The following is a 25423-nucleotide window of genomic DNA, read 5'->3' as shown; positions in this document are numbered from 1 at the left end:
ATCATCAGATTCGTTAGATGCAAACAGTAGTTCCCACTCTCCAGTTGTAGCAATCAACCTAAGCCAGCCTTCCAATTTTCATAGTGGAGGACCACTGCTTCAAATTAGGCTTTTGAAGTCAAAGAAGGCAGAAAGCAAGCAGCACCTCCATCAGTGGAGAGCAAGAACAGATGCTTCTGTAGGCGGTATGTAGACCTCACAGAAGTGAGACACCTACTCCCTACTCCCAAGAGGACTTCCATCCAGGAATGAGGCAATCTAACTCTAAAAAAGACTGGATATATAATATTGAATACAAAAGTAGGGGTAAGGCATCAAAAGTGACCAGCTGAGGAGATGGAGTTCACACAAGGGAACTGCAGTTAGAGGTGCTTTGTAGAATAGTCTCAGTTACCCACAAATCCCCACATTGAGTCAGCTTTCATCTGCCATTCCCCAGGAAATACTAAATGAGAGCTACATTGTTCTCTGTCCTCCATGGAGCAAGGGGCAGCAGACTGAGTTTGGAAGAAGGAAGAACTGATGGGGACAGAGAAGGTTGCTGAGCAGGCTGGGTTAAGAGCAGGAAAACATTACATTCAGTGAGGATTTTTAGTGTTCATAATGAATGATTTATTACCTAGAACTTGGCAAGAAAGGAAATATCTTCAGCGTTAGACTTCAGAAAGAGTAACATTTCTTTCAGTCAGTAATTTACCAAGTACCAAATACTGCAGAACTTCTATTATGAACTGTAGTTGCTCGGGTCTTGAGTGCTATCCAGAGACCTGGGTGTTGAAGGCGGGCCCCAGTGGCGGTGCTGCTGGGAGGTGGTGGAAATTCAGGAAGTGGGGCCTCCTGGAAGGAAGCCAGGTCATGTACCACACAGCCCTGAAGAGGACGTTAGGGCCCTGGCTCCTCTGCTTCTTCTCTCTTTGCTTTTTGTGCTCTCAAGGTGAACAGACCTGCCCTGCCATGTGCTCCACTTCATGCCCCACACTGTACCACCACAGTCCCATGCAGCAAAGCCCAGGGATCATGGCTTGAAACCTCTGAAGCAGTGAGCCAAGGAAAATGTTTCCTCCTTTCAAACTGATTATCTCAAATACTGTATCTTGTTACAGCAGCAAGAGGCTGACTAGCACCCACTATAAGGTTTTCAAGCTAAATAAAAATGACAGTGTGCTCTGCATTTAAATTACCACCCTGAGCCCGGTATGGGGGCACATTCCTGTAATGCCAGCACTTGGGAGGCTGAGGCAGAAGGATTGCTGTGAGTTCAAGGTCAGCCTGAACTACATAGCAAGACTCTGCCTGAAAAAAATATTGAATTACCATCACGAAATTAAACAGTTTGATAGAATAACATGACCTCCAGTAGATAAATATTGGCTTTTATCCAGAGACAATCAGAAAATTATCCCAGCTCCTTCCTATTTGGGCTTCTTGTCCAATAAATGACTACCTTCCTGAGTATTATATCTTACATACTACATTTCTTTTACTGAATTTATCCAATTTCCTGCAGTGATGAGACACATTATTACGCATTTTCCTGTCTCGATGTATTGAGACAACAGTCAACAACTCCTACATTGCTGCTTGTGAGCCTGTGAAAGGAAACATTAACAGATAGAACAGTTTTCATAAGAAGATGACCAAAGTATAGAGAGGTCTATCCACAACATTTCATTTAAAATGGGGGAAATGAGCTTCTATAGTGAGAGAAAAACAAGAATAAAATAATAGAACATACACTAAACAATTTCACTTTAGAAAACTAAAGAATGACACCCTCAGAAGGTAAGGCAGAAGAATTACAAGTTCTAGTGTAACTGGGCAACTTAGTGACTTAGCAAGACCTTGCCTTAAAAAAAAAAAAAACCTGGGATGTAGCTCAATGTGAAGGCCCTGGTTTTAATCTGCAGTACTGGGAAAAAAAAAAAAAACTAAAAAAGAAAAATTTAATGTTAAACAAAAAACACTGGCTAGGTGAAGAAACAGGTATAAGGTTAAAATGTGGACCATCTTTGTAAGACTTTGTACTGGTGACTGATGCCTGTATTGCTAGTCAGCTTTCTGTTGCTCTGACAAAATACCTGAGAAAATAAACTTAACGGAAAGAAAGGCATATTTCAGCTTACAGCTCCAGAGGTTTCAGTCCATGGTCAGTTGGCTCTATTGCCTTTGTGTCTGTAAGAGACAGTACATTATGGCAAGGAGCAAGTGGCAAAGGAAGCTGCTCACATCATGGTGAATGGGAGTGAAAAAGAGAGGAAGAGGCAGGAGAGAGGGAGAAAGAGAAGCCAGAGTCCCAATGTCCCCTTGAGGGACACTGCCAAAAGACCCACCTTCCTTCCACTAGGCTCCACCTCTTAAAGGTTTCACTACATCTAATAGCACCATAGGAGGGGGACAAAGCCTTTAACACAGGACCTTTTCCAAAAGTCTGAACTGCAGCAGTGGCTTTCAGTCAGGGAAATATTAGAAGAGATTTTCAATTGAATAAAAGAGAAAAAGTGGATTGAAAAGAGTCATAAGTGTAGTCAATGTATTTATTGAGAGTATGTGGGGGTCCCAGTATACTAAGACAATAGCTAAATTAGTGAAAAGAGGCAAGAATGGATTAGGTGATCTTTTTCCTGTACTGAGGTTCCGTGCGGCCCAAATGTGTCCATGATGCCATTATTAATGACATTCAAGCCCAAAAATTGCTATCAATCCCTACCATTGAGTGTTAACCATCTGAATGGACTTTTCTTCCTACCTTGCTTTCCCAAATTCCTTTGCAGCCCTACACAGTCTAAAGTGGAGCATACCAAGCATCTCTCCTGACCTTCTAGTCTTGCACTATGGTGTCTGTGTCCTGAAAAGCCGTGTGTTTCCCACACACTTGGACACAACTGTGGCTCAGTGTCCGTACCCATTTTCTGTTCTTGTTCCTTGCGCTACCTTCATCAGTACCTGTTTATGCCTGTGAACTTGGCGTCCAGATGCTGCAGTCTCATAGGACTAGATGCATCTGTTGCTGAGCAGCAAATCTATTAAAGAAAAATGTGTGCCCCTCAGAATTAAATGGAAGAGCTGAATCATTATGTTTGTCTTAGAACAATAGGAAATATATCTCTGAGCACAAAGGGATGACCTCTGTTTTAAGTGGTTTAAATGGAATAGCTCATATAAATAAGTGAACTTGTCAAACAACAAAATATTATATTTAAACAACCCATAAGTGAAATAAAATCAATTTAGTGATAAGTCTCAAATTTAAATAATGTTTATTAATCTCTTGATTTCCATCAACTGTCATTTTGAGCAATTACACAATCCCATCATAATGCTGAAGCTAAAATAATAGAAAATTCAAAATCACATTTGTAACACATAAAAATAATTACTGCTGTGTTTCTGAATGTTTAAAAATACATGTATCTAAAGAGCAAATCAACTTCTACTTTTAGTCTATAGAGGTAGGAAAACCCAGAATTTGGTTGAAAGACATTTTACATCACTTACAGAAGAGGTATTATAACAAGAAAATCCCGTATTGTGTTCACTTAGTTTATCTACTCTTCCTTCATGGTTTGAGTGTTGGTCCCCTCCAAAGCTCATGTTGAAATTTAATTTGTCTTATAACAGTGGTAAGAGGTGGATCATTGAGAGATAATCATCCTATGTGGCTCTATTTACATTGATAGGATTGATACCATTATAAAGGGGTAAGTTTGGCTCCCTCAGGCCTGCCCCTTCTTTCTCTCTCTCTCTCTCTCTCTCTCTCTCTCTCAGCTCCTGTATTTGTCAGAGTTCTCCAAAGATACAGAACTTAGAGGACATACATAGATGCATCAAAAGAGATTTATTAGAAAGCATTGGCTCATGCAGCAGTGGAGCCTGAGAACTCCCAAGCTCGTCTGCCTGGAAGCTGGAGATCTAGGAAAACCGGTAGTGTATTTGCAGTCCAGACTTAAAAGCCTGAAAACCAGGGTATAAGTCCTGGCCAAAGACCAGAGATTGAAGAGCTGGGGGTCAGTGCTGGACGGCCAGAGAAGATGCATGTTCTGGCTCAAGCAGAGAACAAAGTTGTCCTTTCTCCATTGTTTTGCTCCATGCAGGCCTTCAGTGGATTGGGTTCAGGTCACCCACCTTGGTAAGGCAGCTCTTTACCCAGTCTACCCATTTAAATGCTAATCTCTTCTGGGGAAGCCCTCACAGAACATCTAGAAATAATGTCTTACAAGTTATTTGGGGGATATTTAACCCAATCAAGATGATGCATAAAATTAACCAGCGAAGGTGCTTTCAGTTGTTCTTTATTCTTCTGGCATATTTTTAAGGCCATTTTTGCTCTAACTCCTTGGGATTGAACTTTAATGCAATTTCTAGAATCTGGAGTAAAGGCTTTTTGTAATGTCATCCTTTAGTTCTATGATCATTGCTGCACTGGGCCTTCCCAAATCAGCTTGAGAGATGATTGCTAAATTTTCAAAAATTTTGCAATTATCCATAGGACATTTTCATCCTCCCTCCTTTGTGTTTATTCCCAAGGATATCCAAGCAAGGAGAAATGAAAGCTAGCGCTCTTTAAAATTAAATAAATTAAATTAAATCCATGGTGGTGACCATGGATTAGCAGATGTTGTACTCAAGGAGTGAGAAGAGGGCTAGGGAGGAAAAATAGAGAGAGCTCTGAGAGTGAAAGCATGTGTAACACGTCTTGTAAGCTATTAATGCACAGCAAAGCAAGGTTGCCTTCCCTAATGAAACACACATATACACGTACACACACATACACACATGCTAAACTTCCAATGTTTGCTCTAAAAGAAGTTCCACTAGTAGGGAAGGAAGGGAATTGGATCATGCAGTACAAAACACTCAGTTCTAATTCTAATTAGAAGGTTCTTCTATACCATCATGGCTGCAAGTAACCTCTGCTTCATCATTTAAATATTCTTAGCTACATGGGAGAAAACTCCCTGACTCCATAACTACCTCAGAGGTAAAATAGGGATAAGATGTCCCCAAAGAAATAAGGAGACCGTTGAGGAAAAAGAAAAATACACATACAGATTCCCATAAAGCTAAATAAATTGGCTTGGGAAAAAAAGTATTTGCTGTCTAAGGACTTTCACATGTGATACCATTCTCCCTGGCTTTTCAGAAAGAAAAGGATGATTGCTTTGTCATTAGTTTCCATCTTATCTCAAGACTGATCGTTCCATTTAATACTTCATCCCTTGTAAACTCTTGTGTTTAGCTACACCTTGCGCAGACTGGACTGAATCAAGTCCTTTCTGCCTTGGGCTAAGGCCCACCTTCTCAGAAATGTTTCTGTTGTAGGACTCAAAGCTATTTCTCAGCCTCTCTGAAAACAAAATAGGGCCATTTTGTTAAGTTTAAGTAGTACCTTGTAGAGAAGAAATTACAGTACAGTGTGCAGAGTTCAGGAGAGTTTTTAAAGAGACAGTTGGTACAGTTCCCTTTGCTGTCTTTGCCTTTTATCAAGCCGAGCACGTGGATGCCAACAGTACTGATCTTGAGGATAAGGGTCACATGTTTGGCTCTTTGGCTGATGATCAAAAATGCTGCAGAACAGAATTCCACCTTAGCACTAAGCCACTCACCTCTAGACTACTTATGTCAGAGAGAACTTTTTGATCATATCATCTTTTAAGGCCTAGTTATTTTGAGTTTTCCTTTTTCCAGGCAGATCCATCTGTTATGGATTGAATTTTATGCCCCTTCCTCCAAAGTTCATATGTTAAAGTATCACTCATAGTCCCTCTGAATGTGACCTTCTTTGGAATGAGAGTACTGCAGATACACTTGGTTAAAATGAAGTCATTAATGTGGGCCCTAATCTAATACGACCTAGTCCTTCTACAAGGGAGAAATTGTGGCACAGAATGCTATGCCAAGGTGCAGGACAGATCAGGGTGCTTTTTCCATAAGCTATGCAAGGTGGAAGAGTGCCAGCAAATCAGTAGAAGCTAGAAGACTGGAACAGATTTCTCTTTGAGTCCTAAGAAGGAATCAACTATATTGATCCATTAATTTTGCAATTCTGGCTCCAGAACACTAAGGCAATATGTTTCTATTATTTAAGCCACACATTTTGGGGTACTTTATTATCACAGCCTTAGGAGAGCAATATACTATCCTATACACTTAAAGGCTGTCTAAAATAACCTTAGCTTAATATAGGCAATATTCTCACCATTGGTGGCATGCACACCATGTAGCCATCTGAACTTCATCAAAATCTCTCAGCATAGTCACTGTTTCACATTTTGGCTAAATTTCAGTTTATCTGGAATGTCAAAGTAAGGGAATTTTTCTGTGGCCATCCTATGTGAAGATATAGCTCTATCACATAGGAACATGTTAGCCAAACTCAAATGCTTGGGTTATTTCATTCTACAAATAGATTATTTTCACTCCAATGGGGTAACTTTAAGCATCTCATCCAAAGTGTATTCACCTTCATTGACTATTCATTGTCAGTTACTGAATGAATAAATACAAGGTGGCTCAGCGGACACTGATCTTAGGAATTACATCAGTTCTTTCCACTAAGTACTGGACTATATTGTGCAATGGTTTGGATGTAGTTGGCTTCCTCAAAGTTTTATGTATTGGAAGGTTGGTCTTTATTGTGGCAGTGTTGAGAGACAGTGGACCTTTAAGAAGTAAAGCCCAGTAGTAGCTCCTTAGGTCCTCAGGTCCTCAGGAATGTGTCCTCTGAAGGGATTATAGAACCTTGGTCTCTCTCTTGAGTCTCCCTTGGTAATGTGATTTCTTTCTCTCACATGTGCTTATGCCACCACCATCACCATGATGTGATGCAGACACAAAGGCCCTCACCAGAGCTGAGTAGATCCTGGCATCTGCAATTGGACCTCCACAACTGTGAGCTAAATAAAAATCTTTTTTTACAAGGTTAGCATGCCTCAGGTATTTTATGATAGTAGTGAAAAACAGACTAGTATCATATATGAAGGTTGGCTCTGGAGCCCTATACCTCTGAGTTCTAATCCCACTGTATTATTTACTAGCTGCATGATCTTGGAAGAATTATACAATCTTTCTATGCTTCAGTTTCCTTATCTGTGAAATAGGGAATATCATAATTACTTCTTTATAAGGCACACATGACTTACTTTTATGAGTTACTTAGAAATAGCGCATGCCATGATGCACTGCATTTGGTTTGTGCTGACGCACGATGGCTGATAGGGGACATATTTTATGGTTCTGCAAATATTCCCATCTGCACATCCAGTAACATCATGTTGGTAGCTTAATCAGCCATGATTTTGTGTCACAAAAATTGGCAAACACTGTACATCAGGGGCAGCTTGCCAGTGTACCATCAGTTAGGTGACACCAGTAAGTTCTATAGAAATGCTAACATCATTATTATTACCCAGGAGGTACTTCTGCTTCCCTGTGGTTCTGAGCAGGGATTCTGCTAATTAAATAAATAATAGCCTTCCTCCGTAAGGAATTTGAATTCATTTTTTGCTCCACGAAAGCAGGAGATGTTCTTACTCCTGTATCCTCCACACCTAGCTTAGGCCCAAATAAATATTTAGAGGAATAAATAAGTGAGTGAAATTTTCCCAAACATTTTCATTTTCAGAAGGCTTTCACCTCCATTTCATCTTTTTCTCCAAACTACTTTCTGACACTGATAACTTCTCTTCTATCTTCATTACACAGACAAGGAAACAAATTCAGAGATGCTTAGTGGAAGATCCGTCTTCTTTCATCATATTGTTTCTATTAGACTTGTGTTTCTCAAGGTGCGTTCCATAGATGATGAATTATGAAGGATATTAATAGTTACCATGTACAAGGGCAGCCATAGAATAATTAGTTTTGAAAATAGTGAAGTAAAAATGAGAGAGGGAATTGGTTTGGGTTCATCCTTTGAAGGTTTTAACAGAGCCTTATTAAGACGATTTTCATTGTGAACCCTGGGGTGAGTGGGGAGAGTAGTTGTGGTTTTGGTTTGTTTTGTGTTTTGTGTTTTGTTTCTGATTATAAAGCATCAGCAATATTAGAGAGAAACATTGCTGTGACGGTGCTTCTCAGACTTTCGTATGCACGGATGCATGTGAATCACCAGGGGATCTTGTTACAATGTGGATTCTCATTCTGTGCATCTAACTGAAGTCTGAAGCGCTACATTTCCAACACAGTCCCCAGAAATCCTATGCTGCTGGTCCTCAGTCCATACCTTGAATTGCAAGCCCGAGAAGAGCACAGAAGAATAAAAAAAAATACTTTGCATCACAGTCAAAGAGCAACAACACCACTGAACCATCCCGCTTATCCTCAGGACCAACTGTTTAACAACTCTACTCTTTAGAACGAAAAGGGAGTAAGAGACAAATCCATGTGGAGAGACAAATCTGGCTATAGTGCAGCTAAATTTAAATAGACCCAGGACTAAATTTAAATAACTTAAGTATGGTAGGTCTTGATGATGTCATGTGAGTTCTATATGATGAATGCATTGTTAAAGGGATCCAGATATGGTTCCATCCCTTCAGTTTGCTTATGGACTATCATGACTACATTTTGTTACTGAAAACCAGGCCAGAGAAGAAAGCCAGGCACAGTACTGTTTCAGGCTTAGCTGTTATTTTCGCTCTCTATCCACAGCCTCAAATTCCACAGGTTATAAATTTGGAAAAAACTCTATAATAATTTAAAATGGAATATAAATGGTAGAAATTAAAAGAGTGAAATATAGCCAGAGAGAAAAGAAAAACCTGGGTCAGATATGACGACAACACTAGGAAATGTAATCAGCTATTGAAAGGTGACACAAACCTTCCTGTAATCTCAGAAGCCCCTCTTCTTGGCCCTGTTCAGGGGTCGTTCAGGCCCTGTTCTGGTCTGGGGACTTAATTTTGGCACTTGTGTGACAATAGCAGCTGGTATCTTCTATCAGCTGCCTCAGCCTCGCAGATTCTCCTCTCCTGGTTCTTTGGAAACTGTGTTTCAATATCCTTTGTAGATAGATCACACAATCCCTAAGCATAGAGCTGGGATTAGACTAATGGAGGTGTGATAAGATTCTCCCACAGTATTTCCACCAATGATTAATATCTACCAGTTATAGCTTGACATACTTTGATAACTTATTTAAAACAAAAAGGTTAATAACTCATGACATCCTTGTAGAGCAAAACCTTAATCAGTGTAAGCAATAACCGTGCCTAACTTCATGTACTTCCCTGGTGTTCTTTGGGTTAAGTTCATGTTGTCACTCAAGCTGTTCCATTTTCCTGTTACTCCCTTATCTTTCGTAGTAGTTCAGATTATCTTCTAGTGATTACATTCCATAACCCAAGTGAGGAATATTTTATCAACTACTGAGCTTTAGATTCGTTGTCAGAATCAATAGACTTTATTTTATCTATGGAGTCTTGTTCAATGTTTTTGAATTTTATAGGTCTTGACTTTTCTTCTTCTTTAGCTTTTCTTATATTGCCTATTTTATTTGTTTTCGTCTTTTATGTAAATTATATTATGGCTACTCAATAATTTCTATAAGTAAGTACTTTATATTTCTGTAAGTTTCAAATATCAAGTATGGAAGTACCCTTAATTTGATTTAAATAGAGTTGACTCCTTTCTAAATTAAAATTCATGATTTAGTATGCTTACCACTACTTGTTCAACATTTGTAACTGTGAAATGCCTATGATTTGACTCTACATAAAATCAGTGACCAGTACTGAAAGTCTGACCTACTGGTATGCAGCATTCTATGTGGTCTTTGAAATCTAAACTTAAGTAGTAATAATTTGTGAATGAGTCATTTTCTCATAAAAATCTGCCCAAGTGTCCTGTGTCATAACACATTCATATTCCTGCAGTTCCTATCTGTTACAAGATTTGTTGGTTAATAAGCACTTGTAGGTGTTTCTTGTTCCAAAGTTTGGATTCAGCTATAGTCAGTTAAAAATAAGTTTTAAAATATCATAAATCAACTATTCAGTGCTCAATAGAACTGCAGGGGACACTCTTTTCATGTTTCAGCTTTGTATTTATTGCTCTTGTCTTATCTAGTCGGATTGTCCCATATGTCAGATGGTTCTCTTCATTATGATGAAAAATGAAACAAAAGGTGCTTTCTTTCCATTACCTTAAATCCTGAAATAGCCAAAATATATACACAGGGCATCAGAGGAACAAGGTGTTTTCCTTTTTCTAACTCAGTTTAAAAGGGCAGTACAGACAAGCTAAATCCAGCTGGGAACACAGTGGATCGCAGAATTAGCCAAGCAGATCTGAAACCCTTGTCTAGGACAGAAAATTTACAAGTAAGGTTAGGGTGAAACATATATTCTCTGCTTGCGCCTTAAATGCTGTCCTTTGAAGGTTATGATAACTTCTTGGTGACTAAGTGGTTGTATTTTTTTAATCTATGATACAGTCAATGTTTAATCTGAAATTTTATCTTAATAAAAAACTGACAATTTTATCTTAATAAAAAACTTTAAATTGCACACATAAAATACCCCGTGTATGATCCTAATTACTCATCTGATTTCTGTAATTAAAATGTTTTATCATTTGAAATTATTGTTTAAATCAGATTTTTATATTTAAACACTTATTTTCAGTAGTACTCAGTATAATGACTTATGAATATTTTCCTGATTGTTGTTTTTCAAAATGAATAATTATAGATATAAATCTGTGAGCTTAATTAAACAAATTAATGGTAAATTACTGTTTATGATAGTTTGGGTACATGTACACTTAATATTTTTCTATTATCACTTTAGCAAAAGATTCACTTAAAAGCAAATTAATAATAAATGAAAACATTTAAAATTGTACTTTATTTTTTCAGTTATATTTCTAAATTGTTTAATTAAAACCCCCATCCTCATTTTTTCTCACTTAGCCTTTCCTCAAGGACCGACCTATATTTTGACTTTATTAGTGTGCTCTTCAATTAAACAACCTTAACATTTGAAAGTAGAACAGAGTGCTACAAACAACTGATGTCTGAAATATTTGATTAGGCTTTATGGACCACATTCATAAATTGACAGAAACATTCAAAATCTCTCTTTTGTTAATAGATGTTGTATCGATACCATTTATTGGCTTGGTCACATGTATTCTGAGGCATGATATTCCAGCATAGCAATTATAGGAAGATAAAATATAAAGTTAGATCTTGTACACTGAGTATTAGGTCTACAGTGATGGATGAGAGAAAAACCATTCCACTCTCTTGCAAATGAGAAGAATGGCAGAATTGAGCACAAGACCATGGTGTGTTACTACCTTGAGTACAGAGATGCTTTGATTTAGTATATTTACCATCTTATTTAAATAGTAATGAAAAAATAAATATTTTTAGCAAAGCTATAATTGGGAAAAGTTTCTAAATGATGCAGGATTATTTTAGTGCTACGATTGAACTCAAAGACTTTACACTGAGCTACATTCCCAGCCCTTTAAATTTTTAAAAATTTTTTAAAATTTTGAGACAAAGTCTTGGTAGGTTGCTAAGTTGCCCAAGCTGGGCTCAAACTTGAAATGCTCCCGGCTCAGCTTCCCAGAGCTGTTAGTCATGTACCACTATGGTTGGCCTAGTGTACACATTTTTAGAGCTCAGTTTTATAGCTCTCCAGGAGGGTTCTGCACCATATCTCACATCTGAAAGGCAACCATCTAGGTGACCAAGCTTCCTGATGACCAGCTGTACCTGCTAGAATAGAGAAACTTTGAGTTCCTTGCTGAAGACTACAGTTTGGCTGACTTGGTTTCATACCTTCATACGATGCACCCTGGATCTCCACTGCTAGAAAAGCCATCCAGCATCATAGAAGACTTAGTATTTGCAGGTTTATCTAATTGTGAGATATTTTTGCATCTGGCTTCAGTACATTTAAAGTAAAGATACCTGCAGTGATTGACCCCTGGTCCTGGTTTATTCCCACTGTGATTTCTTTAGAGACCTTTGACTTTCTCAGAGTTGAAGGGTCTATGGATCTTGACTGATGCACAGTTTTTGGCATTACTTAGTTGCCTTTTAAACAAGGAAACAAAAGTTTTTGATTTTTCCTCATACTTTGTAGAAGTCTTTAAATAAGGTTGTAAATTAAGAATTGTTTTGCTGCGGAAGGTCTGCACTCACAGAAGTTCTTGACAGGAAATTTGAGTTTGAGGGGCAGTTGTTTCTTGGGAGGCGGGTGGAGGGGAGGTCTGCATAAGTGTTGGTTGTTCTGATTCCTGAGCTTTGGCATTGTTTCTTGTATACCTGCTTAGGAGGTGCAAGTGAACTCTTCCTTTCAGGACCTGTTTTCCCAGCCCTGACCTACTGCTGAAACACTTTATGTTCATGAGCTAATAAATCATCTTGTTCCTCTTCTCCATCAGTTTTTGAAACAACTGAAATTACTGCCAACAACTCTCTCAACTAAGAGTTTTTTTTTTTTTTCAACCCTCAGTTTCATTTTGAAAATTGGCTCTCGAGAGGACATTACATCTCCAATAAACTACTAAGTACTTCTGGTTCACATAAAAGTCTCATTTTATATACTGATTACCCTGTGTTTCTCTTTATTAGGGACCCAAATATTGTCCTGTTGTGGTCAAAATTGAAGCCTGTTTATGTTAGTAGCTCCACTTGCTTTGGGACTTGCAGGCAGGTAGAAGGGCGAGCACAGCCCTCAGTAGTTGTCACTGTAGGTTTCTGTGAGCTAAAGGATCCTCCTGCACACAACGGAGGTCTGTCAATGAGCTCTTCTGGTCACCATTCGTGGTCAATGTGTACAGGACAATTCAGAGGTTCCTTCAGAGGTTTCATTGTTGGCCTTAGTCTGTTTGCAGCTCAGGGACAAGTCTAGAATCCTGATGTCACTGACAAGAACCAGGAAATCAAGATGTGTTGGTTTGTGCCCCCTTCCTCCACCAAGTTTAGATTTGTGTTTATTTTGAAGAACTATGGAAATGCAAGATTGGACCTAGGAAAAAGGAGCAGAATAAACTGTACCAATTTGCCACCTATATGCATAAGCGAGTCTACGAAGACTGTGTGATGGGGAAGGGAAGGCAGGTGTGTGGACGAGGGTCAGGTGTGGACCTCAAGGAGGTAAACCTCCCAGGAGTGTCCGGGAAGTGAGGGCCAGTCGGGAAGAAAGCAGAGCAGACAGGGAAAGAAGGAAAATGTAGTGCTTGGAGGTAAAAGGAAGAGAGAACTTTAGGAAGTAAGTGATGAGCGATTAAACAGTTAAGTTTCTTGAGAGCTTACAGGTTGTTGAGGTTGTTGAAAGAGAACCTATTTACTTCAGTGCTCCACACAGTGTGGGCTCCTTTCTGTGCTTCACACATTCTTGGTGCTCAGTAAGCCATGACTGAACAGCTCTCTGCATTGTGAAACATCTGAAGACTTGCAAGACTGCTTCTTTTTACATTCAAGGATCTTTACAATACTCCTGGTTATTGCTCCTTTATCATGCATCTCCGGTCTTCCCCTCCCATCATCTCCCATCCCCCTGGCCTCTCCCTCTAATTTTCCCCCAGAACCTTCAGATGAACTACACCTCAAGCCCTTCTCTCTTTTTTATTTTAAGACAGAGTCTTGCTAAATCACTAAGTTACCTGGGCTGGACTTGAATTTATGAATTTCCTCCTGCCTCAGCTTCCCAGCATGTTGGGATTACAGGCATGCACTACCACATCTAGTTTAGCCTTTCTATAGTAGGGCAAATAGAGAACAAAGATCATATCAAAGATTGAGGAATATAAAACTTTCCCATATGTCTTCTGTTCTGTTGAACACATGAATGTAAAAAAGTATATTATGAGTTGTCACTTAGTGCTCTGCCATTTTGTATTATCTATTGGAGAATGTGTGCTCTATAGGGAAAGTGGAGGCCACCAAGGTGGCTGTGTGGAGATCCATGTGGTGGGGGTGCATAGTGAGGTTGGTAAGAAGCTGTTGGAGGCCCTGCACGAGACACACATGTGGTAACAGTTTTATCTTGTAAACATAGTGTCCAGTGGGAAAGAGCACAAAAGCCACAAAATGATAACATCCATGTATATAAAAAACACTCAAAACACTGTTCCAACATAATACAAGGTCATATATATATATAGCCAGATGTCTTGGTTACTTTTCTCTCATTGCTGAGACAAAATAGCCAAAGCCCAAAATGCAGGGAGAAAAGGTGTATTTAGCTTATAGTTTGTGGAGGTTTCAGTCCATACTCAGCTAGCTCCAAGGCAGAATAGTGCATGGAAGACAGCAACAGTTCAGGGTGGCAGAAAACAGCAAAGCACCACGAGCAATAGGGAGGAGTGGCGGAGAAGAGCAAACCTCTTTCCCTTCCTCACATTGTAAACAGGCTGCCCCACCCAGGGGGCATGTAGCACTCACACAGTCTCCAGGCCCTCCACTTGCACAGGCTCAGGATGAATACAAAGTAGGCACCCTGGCTCCCTGCTGAGGCATACAGTTCACCTTCTGAACTTGTCAAATTGACACAATGAACAATATCCCCGAAGGGTAAGGGCGTGTCCTTTTCACCCCAAGATGCAGAACTGCTGAGTCACTTAGCCAAACCTCTAGACTCCCCAAGTTGACACAATGTATCAACCATAACACAGAGATATATTAATTGGTGTGGGCATCTCCTGAGGATACTGAGGGAATAAATATGAGACTCAGGATGAGAGGGGAAATAAAATGAGGAGGACCTTGAAAAGATTAGTGATGAAATGTGTGACTGACTCCTACTTTCTATCAAAAGAAAAAAGGATTGATAGAGACATTTTTGCAAATCTCATAAAACTAAGTGCAATAAAAGGCTCACACCATAATTCCCAAGGACTCACTATTTAGATGCCATGTTTATTATGGTCACTGAAGCAAAACAATTACAGAATGAACACATACCATCTGTAGGGAAATTCATGCATGCCCTCAGTGTTAGCACTTCAGCAGTGCGGCTCAAAAGGACATCAAGGGTGCCGGGACCAACAAGACGGCTGTGGCCAGTTATCACAGCGGGGACAGAGTACACTGGAGGCCACCCACAGGCTCTCCTGCTACAGTAAAGTTTTCCACATGATGACACTGAACCTAATATTTGGGACTATTATCTAAACATCTCATGTTCTATAATTATCAACTGGGAATAGAGTTGACATTTGCATTCTAGCTTCATAACTACATTTACTACTCTTTGTCCTTAAAAGTGTGTGTTCTAGAAACTTCGTTTCCTACACGTTCCGATAATAAGGTTACTTTTCATTCAAGTCCAACTTGAACATTTCAGCAAAGATATTCTCAATAGACAGTGGTGGGCAGAAAATATGAATACAGAGAAAGAATTTACTTCGCCATAGAATGCAGGAACCTCAGTTTTCTATATAGTGATATCAATCAGATTTCTGCTTCTTTCTCACTCTTGCCACATTAAAATTAGATGCAGCAAGTCATGTAGCCCTCTGGCTGTAAGGAGCCCCACTGAAGGTCTGGGTGGCTAGTCCTTAGGAGAGTGTGGCTTTGTCTTAACTGCTCTTAAGACAAAATTCCATTTGCTGTTCATTTGTTCCAGCCGCTCTTTTTTGAACCTGTCTTGAAAAGAGGAGTGGTTATCTGCATCCTCGGTCTCAGAGATGATCTCCATCTTCTGAATGATGAGTTTAATTAGCTCATGCTGCTTTTCTAAGAGAGAAGTGAGGTCCTTCAGCCTAAAAGAAAGATGCATGTTTTGTGAATTTATTTTCAGTTCATCTTTTGCCCTTTGAATGCAGGAAGACATACATGCTAGAAGTGTTTTATATCTGATTAAATATTTAGTTTACTGCCTCATGTAATCCACCAAATACATATTTTTGAAATTCAAGAGCTTTTCCCAAAGTTACATGATTAGCTCATGACTAGTTTGCTGTTTCCAGTTTACAGACAAGAACTTTACCCAGAAAAGTTAAGTACCTTTCCCAGGGGTCACAAAGTTAGTAAACAGTTGAATAGGGTATTAAACTCAGGTAAACAAACCCTACAACCCTCTTGTTTAATTGCAGTTTTCCATATAATTAATCCACGGATCTTCAAAAGTTGTCAGAGGTTTGCTGTATAAAGTCATACAACTCATGAAGAACTCATCAATGATAATGTTCTCAAGATTAAGGAAAAGAGCATTTTAATTTTCATTCATTTATTCCTTGGAAGGCAAACAACAAGAAGTTGTTAGGTGTAAAAGATGTCTCATAATTCTCAATACACTAACTATGCAATCAAAACAGCATAACTAAATATTTAAAAAGACTGATATACAACATAACTGTATATTTATCGTTATTACTTAAGAGTTTTTAATTGCTCAGATACAAATAGAAGCAAAAATACATACCGGTATTTCTGTTTCAACATTTCTAATTCTAAACATGTATCAGTATTTGGTATTTCTTGTTTTGTTTCTTGGATACCAAAAAAATAATGAAATAAACGCTGTGGGATAAGACATAATAGTTAGTCAAGGTGATTCAGGGCAGGAAATATCTGCAGCATATATGTCGGAATCCCGCCACCATGCCAAGCTCAAGAGCACCAATATTCATAAACTATAGCTATAGCCCTTAAAGAGATTACAGTCTGCTCTGAGAACCAGCCGTTAAAAAGCTATACAGTAAAGTCATACATGAAGGAAAAAGGAAAATTGTACAAATAATATAGAATACGTACGATGGTCAGGAGGATTATTTGTGAAAGGGCTGGAGGGAATCATTTTATAAATTCTCATGGAAAATACTCATTGTGGGTGGTGCTACTCTATACAAGATTTCATAATTCTCTAAAGCTTCTTCTTACCTTTACCCAGGACAATTGAACCCAGGGACAAAATTTCACATAGAGAAGTTTATAAGACATAATTTTAGTAATTTATTTTTAAATTTAGTGTTGGGTGTGTGTATGTGTTTCATCATTAACTGGCCAAAGACAAGCTCTTGGCTAGAGAAATGAATTGTGAGAATTCTGTGTTTAGGTAGTGTTGCTGGGGATTGGACCCGGCACCTTGTGTGTGTCAGGCAAGCACTCTACCACTAAGTCAAACCCTCTGCTCAGTTTAGTGTCCTTTAAACCCCAGGTGGACTGAAGAGGGCCAAGGACAGATGGAGATGTGAAACAGTCAAGACGGAGATAATTGGAGGAGTCTAGGCCGCTTACATAGGCCACACGAGGGCATGGAGTGGACGCAAGGGGAGAGGAAGTCGGGGGAGGCTATCACGGCTGACTCTGGTGTGGCTGGTTTACTAGGAAATGCATGGTGTTGACATTCATCACAATGAAGAACATTTGAGATGGACCGGGATTTTTTCACTCTTTCCCTGTATAGGTAGGAAAAGGGGTGAGAGATGGGAGGAATGGAGTGTGGTGCTGGACACGCTGAACTTGAATTAGCTTTGAGACATAGAAGTGGAGCCAAGGAGGAAGCTGGGTATATGTGCCCCAAACTCAAAGACAAGCTCTTGGCTAGAGAAATGAATTGTGAGAATTCTGTGTTTAGGTAGTAACTGGAACCGTGGACATAGGTGAAATAGGACAGGGAGATGGTACGAAGTTAGAATAAACTCTAGACTGATACTCAGATCAACTTTATCATTTTATGACTACATAAGGGAAAATAAACTTGCAAAGAACTCAAGAACAATCCTGCACATGGAAAGAATTAGCACCCAAAACTTCTGACTCTTAATGTGCCCACTTTTCCATAGTAATATACTGTTCCAGGTTAGTCTGTAAATCACTACTTGTATTTTCTATAGGGGACATTCCTTATGTACTTGCATATGTGTGTTCTTATTGTATGTTCTATATATGCTTAGACACATACACCCACATATATATGTACATTTATCTACACACATAAATGTAGGTGGTGACCAGGAAGAACAAAATATACCTGCATTATACTGAAAAGGTATGGCTGGGTCACCCAGCTGTCTGCTCTCACAGGGACATGGGGTGTTTAACACACATGCACCAGATGAGCTGCCTGGAAATGGAGAACAAACATCTCCCTCCTCAGTGCATGCGACTTTCGCATTGTATCAGTCACTTTTATTGAAAGTATAACTATTTCTTGCCCACAGGACAAGTAGAATCAGAGTCTATACAAAGGTACTATAGGGATAACACAGTGAATGAATGGCATACTTACTAACATCCTTCCGTATCTGGGTCTGTTGGGGTACACAACGATGGACCTCTGTTCCACTTTGCGTAAGAACCAAATGGGCAGCTTTTTTTCTAAACTGGTATGAAGATCTACCTAAAACACATTTTGTATTTGTTGGTAGAATTCTTGATTAAGATCTGGAAAGCTTACAGAACATAGAAGCCATCATTAGTGAAGAAAAATGAAAACTGATTGCTGTGTCCTGATTAATGTACAACGATTGGACTGGGCAGGGTTCCTTATCTCCTTTTTGAGACAGGATCTCGCTATGCAGTTCAGGCTGGCCTTGAGTCCACTTTGTAGTCTGGGTTGGTCTCGATCTGCCAACGATCCTCCTGCCTCAGCCTCCTGAGTGCTGGGATTACAGACATGTGCCACCACGCCTGAGAATTATTATTACTATTATTTTTTGGTACAGGTAATCGAACTCAGGACCCTGCACATGCCAGGCAGGCACTTGTGCCGCTGAGCTATACCCCTTGCCCTCTTTATCTCCTGACTCAGTCACAGACCCCTGCCTATGACCTCAGCTACCAACAAGACAAGGAAAACAGTCAAGGGTTGGGGAACAGGTTGTCAAAGAATTTAATTTAACACAGCCGGCGTTTATTATTCAGAGACTGTGATCAACACTGGAGATACAAAAAGAAAAAGACAGTTGTACCTTTAGGACATTAAAGTACTACAAAATACGCACAGCTAGGAAGTCCAAAAAATGTGAATGGTATGAATGTATACCCAGGACAAGAGAGAACAGAGTGCTGAATTGGGTGAATACAAAGATAAGCAGTAAAAACATGAGAACCACTATATCTAAGAGTATTCAACGAATTTTAATGTTACACTATCAGGTGTAAAATGTTTTATTCATGGCATGTGTTAAGTATAATTTTTATTTTCAGGGATACAATACTTTACCATAAACATTTCTGCTTTGAGTTTACATTTAGTTTATTACTTTTCAATCTTTCTTTCGGTATTTTCCAAATTTATCTTTTACTCTTTTTAAATAGCCATTCACTCTGTGTGTATGTGTGTGTGTTGTGTCTGTTGTTCAGATATGCTTATTATAAATACATATAGTGAGACTTGCTTTCTAATCTAAAACTGTGTGCTTTTCAGTACACACATTAGGTGATCTATAGTCATAGTGAGATGGTAAGAACTTCCCAGGTTATATTGGTTAAAACTGTAGTCTGCATTGCTTCCTATAATACACTCATTATCTGGCTTTTCCTTGCTATTTTTATATGTCCATCACTGTTAATATACTGTATTTCACTTTCACTTTCAAGGAAAAAAACTGTGTTTTCTTGTGCTTTGTGTACAATACCAGTTATGTATTTTCTCAATTTCCTATAATAATTTTTTTATTTCCTTTCCTACCTCAGGTCTTAAGGATACTACTCCTTTCCCCTTGCCATATATTTTTTGAAGGTCACATATTATTGTTTATTTGCTCAAAGTCAATTGAAAAAGATTTATTCAACCCCAGTGTGGGCCAACAGTTAAAGGACACGGTGTGTGTTCACCCAGTTCATTGTCCACAGAGAAGGCCAGATTGCGTCTCTCATAGTGCCTGGGGGGCCAGGCCAGCAAAACTCCAAGTCTCATGTCTGGTCTGATGGGACCCACTGAGCATGACTTAGCATGGGCTAAGGTTGGATCTTCATCTCCCCTCCCTTCGATGGAGCTTTCTCCATCAAAGAATAGGATGTGTCCCTGCCTAATTTGTGGCGGAGAAAGAAATACTTATGGAATGTCTACAGTTGTCCGTGCTGTGTTGGGAAGTGCAGATAACAATGTTTAAAAGCAACCAAACAGCTCCAAATCCCTCAAAATATAATTTATATACCCAAGGAACCCACAGTTCCCCTAATGAAAATAATCCCCCAGAGTTCCCGGATCTCTCTTGCTCCTGGAGCTTGTGCAATGATTGGGAAAAGTCTAACTGGCCCTGCATGACAGGCACTGCTGCCAACTTCCTTCTGTTGCTGTCCTGTTGTGAACTCTGACTTAGGCTTCTGAATGGACCAGAGCTTCTTAAGAAGTAGCTCGGGGGAAGAGGAGCGAATGCTTCCAGGCCTCTAGTCAGCGCCTGTTGGTCCAAAACAGGGAAGCGATGGTGTGAGGTCCTTGGTGCTCTTTGATTTTTAGGGACAAACACAATATCAGATGCTACTTTTTCACTGAACCCTACTGTTTTACAAGATATTGAATCTAATGTGTTTGACTGTTAGTCTTTTAGCTATTTCCCCTGGAATTTTGAAGTGTTATTAAGATAGTTATGAGGTACTGAACTGCTGACGGGTCTGTCGAGAGGTTTGTACGTTCTCTCTCCCTATCCACCCACCTGGAGCCTGAAAGTCCATCTTTGTTAGATTGATAATGCATCATTAGATCTTGCTTCCTCCAATCTTTTCCCACTAAACCAGAATAACCTCAGATTTACTTAAATACAGGACTATCTTCATTTTCATTGTCTACCGCTAACAAAATAACTTGAAGTAGTTCACCATATACCACCATTTCTTTCAAATCTAAGACCTTTCTTGTGGTTTTTGAATAAAACGTGCCATCTTCTAGAGCATCCTTATCATGCTCTCCCTCACACCATCCTTTGGGAGGGGCCCTGTTACAGCACCTCAGCCATTTCCCCCCTTCTGCTTTGTCTCATTTCTTCTGGGCCGGTCCTTTCTGGAAGTCTCACTGCGCTTTCGAAAGCCCACCCTATTATCATTCTGACACATCCTACCCCTTCTATGTAGCATTGTTTCAATTATTTCTGCATTACTTTCTGTAGCTGATAAACATTAAGTTATACGTTTTTCATTCTAAAACTGTGTGCTGTTAGTTCTGAGTTCCAGGCTCTGTATGTGATGCACAGCTAAGTCACAGAGCATGGAACTTGAGAATGATTCTAAGTTGATCTTCTACTTCATTCTCTGAATGTTTAGCTGGTGTGATAGGTAGGCACATTTTACATAAGAAAGCCAGAGATCACATTTGTTTACTTCCCTTGCTAAGTTATATTGTACTTTGTATATGTCACATGTTGGACATTGTTTTCTGAACAAATAAAGGTGAATATATAGCAGAATAAAAGTCAAAAGAATGATGACAAAGAAAATAAAAGATGAGCATGAAAAGAAAGTTCTGTTTTAGCGTGGATTTTTCTTTCTCTTGAAATGGCCCAAGTTTCTGAATGTGTATATTCAACTGGTCATCAGGTATTATTGAAGCATCAAATCTTCCCATTCAAATTTGAAATATAAAGGCAATACAATTGAAAGCATAGAAATAACTTTGGGTTATATGACATGGAACTACCTCAAAAGATTCAGCAGCAAAGTACTTACCCAGAAATCTCTGATTACCAAATTTTATATCAAATTATCCAGAAAAATGAGGGGATATCACAAAAGAACAATATTACATAGATGTACTTAAAATTTCAATATAAAACATGCTGTTGGGACCTGTAATTCCATACAAAGTATTAGGCACTCCTTTGAACAGCTGGACTGGACAAAACACAGTCCTTCACTCCAGGGAAGTTCCTGGTATAGCAGCTGGCTACCCATTTGGCCACATGTTGACATAAACAGGGTCTCAGGTAGTTTCTCAGTTTCTGTCCTGAGATTATCCTAGGATATTTTTTCAGTATTCTTGATACTTTGATTATACCAGAAAGCACATGGATACAGGATTATATAGCTCAGTATTGAGAAAATATCCACATTACATAACACTTTTATCAGAAAATCAGCTACTCGTGTATACAAATAATTAAAATAGAATTGATATCCATAAATGCTAAATAAACATAATACTTACTTGCATAGCAATCCTCTTCAGTGATGCATGTTTCTGGACCTCAGCAATGTCACCAACTGCTAAACCAATCTAAAGTATGACACAAAATTTAACCATGACATTGTAATTCTCCACTTCAAATATACTTAAGGTCTCAGTCCATTCAGTCTTCCATAATAAAATATCTTAAACTGAGTAATTCAGATACGGCATAAATTTATCGCTCACAGTTCTAGAGGCTGGAAAGTCTGAAATAAAGGCACTGGGAGATTCAGTGTCTGATGAGGGCCCATCCCTCATACATGGTGCCTTCTGTGAGTTCTTACATGGTAGAAGGCAAAAATGATCGAAGATGCTCCTTCATATCTTTTCTTTTTTTATACAGGAAGGAATCCTATTCATAAAGGCTTATGGTTTAATCATCTTCCAAACACCTCACCTTCAAATGCTGTCATGTCTGTGATTAGGTGTCCACATGTAAATTTTGGAGGGATACAATTATTCAAACCATAGCAAGAGCTCTCTGGCTGAAGTGGAGGAGTGGACATGTGGTCTATTAGTACTGGCTGTATAATATTTGTTACTGCACTGTACAGAAAACTGCAAAGCCTATGTAATTTTGAAGAATGAGTGGACAGTGACAAAATAGATTAAATAAATTTCAGACTAGCACTGAGAACCACGTGCTCAGCGGAGGCTTTATTCTGCAGTGTTATGGGTTTTGGCGTTTTGTTTTTCAACTGGAGATAGAACCCAGAGTTTTCTCACTAAGCTATCTTCTCAGCCCTTTTTCTTTTTTTAAAATTTTTGCTTTGAACTGGAGACTCAGTAAGTTGCTGAGTTGCCTGGGCTGGGCTGGAACTTGTGCTGCTCCTCCCTCAGCCTTAAGAGTTCTGCAGTTATAGCCACATGTCACCACACCCAGCTTTCAGTTTTCAATTTGCAAACCTTTAAAAGGCAGTTCTCTCCAGGTCTCAAGACACCCCATCAAAACCAATCATCTCCTACTTGCTTCTTTCACACAAAAAGTGTGTGTAGAAAGCACGCAAAAATGGATGGAAAAAAATCCCTATGATACCACTTAGGGCTCTCCGTGGACCTGGAGCTGTGATCCACTTCTGCCAGCATCAGCCAAAATGCTCTTGGTTTGATAAGTCTCTAGAAATTCCCATGTGGAAGGGGATGCTCACATTTGCCTTTGACCTGGTTAGATATGACCTTTGCATGATAGATTCTTCCCCGCTTAAATATTTAATCAGTGAGAAATTCAAGGGTGCAGGCAATAACCTCAGTAAGGTTTTTGCCTAATCTCTGCCCTGTCTCCAACTCCAAAGCAGCCTGCACCTTCATCTTTATTGTCTCACTCAGCTTCCCAGTTCGTCATAGCATTTTACCCCATTATATCGGGCTCCATATTTATTTGTTTATTTCCTAATTTCCCAATTAGTTCATAATCATGCAAGGACCAGGCACTGATCTGTTTTATTTACTACTATTTTCCAGAACCTGCAACAATGCTTAGCAATTAGTAGGTTCTTGACAAGTATTTGTGAAGTGAATACATCTTTGTGCCCCCCTACAGCCCTTTGATGTACCTGATACTCTAGATAAATGTTGAAAGAACAGATTTTGGGGTTGGGGATTTAGCTCAGAGGCACAGTGCCTGCCTGGCAAGTGCAAGGTTGTGAGTTCGATTCCTGGTATTTGAAAAAAAAAAAAAAAAAAAAAAAAAAAAACAAGAAAGAGTGGACTTTTGCAGTAGCTCTTTCTCCATTGTTATTGTTTGGGTGGTTTTTTTGGTTTTTTTTTCTGGTACCAGGAATTGAACTCACAACATCATGCTTGCCAGGCAGGTGCTATGCCCCTGAGCTATATCCCCAGCCCCTTGCTTGGGTGTTGAATGTCTCCCAAAGGAAACTAGTATGTAAATATTGATTCCCAAGGTGACAATATGTGGGAGATACTGTGGACCTTTAAGAGGTGAGGCCTTACAGGAAGACCTTAGGTTAGAGATTCTGTGACACTGCCCATCTTCGCTCTCTCTCTCTCTCTGTTCCAGTTTAATATGTGATTATTTTTTTCCTGCAGATGTTCCCAACCATAATATGTTCCAGCATCTTCTATCCTGGCCAGAACTGAGCTGATACAGATATGAGGCTTCTGAACCTCCAAAACTGGGAGCTAAATATAAATTTTTTCTTTCTAAGTTACTTGCCTCAGATATTTTATTTCAGTGACTTGAACCTGTCTAACACCTGCCCTTCCAAAAAGAGGAACAAAAAAGAAACTAAGAATAATTATCACTATTAAATGTCCCAGATGATTAACAGACAAAAAAAATTACTTACAAGTAAATTCATTAGGACGATAGGGACAAACATTGTAAAGGCAATAAGCTGTGCAAAAGACAGAACTGGATATGCCAATTCATTTCTCAAAAAAGGTTCCAGGTATGCATCTCGGTAATTGACATCTCCAAGCATCATGGTGAAGGTCTGGACTAAGGAAAGCAATGGTGTGCTAAAGGCATCCTGAGAAAAGACAGAATGGTAAAAGTGAAATGCAAAATATATATAATGACAAGTGTGTCTCCTAGAGAGTAACATGATAAATATTACAGGAGAATACTTTTGAGAAGTCATAGGCATGTAGCTGCTAAAATGCAGTCCAAAGAAATGGTAGTAAACTATAGGAAAGTTATGAAAAAGTTCTATGCAGATGAAACAAATTTGTGCATTATCTATAAATTTTGACAGTGGAAAAAATCTAGTATCAGTCCATTTTTGCATTAGAAACCATTTGAAAACTACATGATGTAAAAAACTAAATTATTTCAATATTCTTTTCATTATTAAATCTCTAGATCACAGAGATTTAAGTATAAATATATATCTCTGATATTCACAGTGATGAAATCAGTAATGAATGCAACTGCTTTACCTGTACATTTAGAAGGACATAAAAGCTGAGTCCAAAAGCCAAAAGAAGGAAGATAAATACTCCTGCTGACCTCAACAAAGTTCTGAAAATTACCTCCAACATAACAATAAAAATTCCACAATTTTCAAACCTAAGGAAAGAAAAAATAAAACATTTACTTCCTTTGATGGTCAACATGTATTTTATTAAATGATAAAATTTTTGTTTTGTTTTATTTTGAGATAGGGTCTTGCTACATAGTCTAGGCTGGCCTTGAACTTGTTATGTAACCCAGGCTGTCCTTAAACTCATGGCAATCCTCCTGCCTCAGCCCCCTAAGTGCTTGGATTATAGGCTTGTACCACCATGCCTGGTTTAAGTGGCAGAATTTATTATTCATTAAGTCTGGTACTGGGTTTCATAAATTAGATAATTGAGATGTTATTTTGAAAAAAGACATGAAAATTCATGAATAATAT

At 38.9% G+C, this 25423-nt stretch overlaps 1 protein-coding gene across 1 annotated transcript in view; it reads right to left on the bottom strand.

Moving 5' to 3' along the window:
* Positions 1 to 14855: 14855 nt before the first annotated feature.
* The window catches only part of Trpa1 (transient receptor potential cation channel, subfamily A, member 1), a 45727-nt gene continuing 35159 nt past the window's right edge, over positions 14856 to 25423 (bottom strand). The window contains exons 22-27 of the mRNA XM_005392098.1: positions 24966 to 25095; positions 24374 to 24556; positions 22047 to 22115; positions 18192 to 18302; positions 16383 to 16480; positions 14856 to 15720 (exon numbers count right to left, since the gene is read on the bottom strand). Coding sequence (XP_005392155.1) covers positions 15510 to 15720; positions 16383 to 16480; positions 18192 to 18302; positions 22047 to 22115; positions 24374 to 24556; positions 24966 to 25095 — 802 coding nt within the window. The 3' untranslated portion in view covers positions 14856 to 15509. The remainder of the gene's footprint in view (positions 15721 to 16382; positions 16481 to 18191; positions 18303 to 22046; positions 22116 to 24373; positions 24557 to 24965; positions 25096 to 25423) is intronic.

Source organism: Chinchilla lanigera, unplaced genomic scaffold (genome assembly GCF_000276665.1).
Source record: "Chinchilla lanigera isolate Chin_1 unplaced genomic scaffold, ChiLan1.0 scaffold00043, whole genome shotgun sequence".
NCBI lineage: Eukaryota > Metazoa > Chordata > Mammalia > Rodentia > Chinchillidae > Chinchilla > Chinchilla lanigera.
Note: the sequence above shows the minus strand (reverse complement) of the source record. Positions and strands in the feature narration are given on the sequence as shown.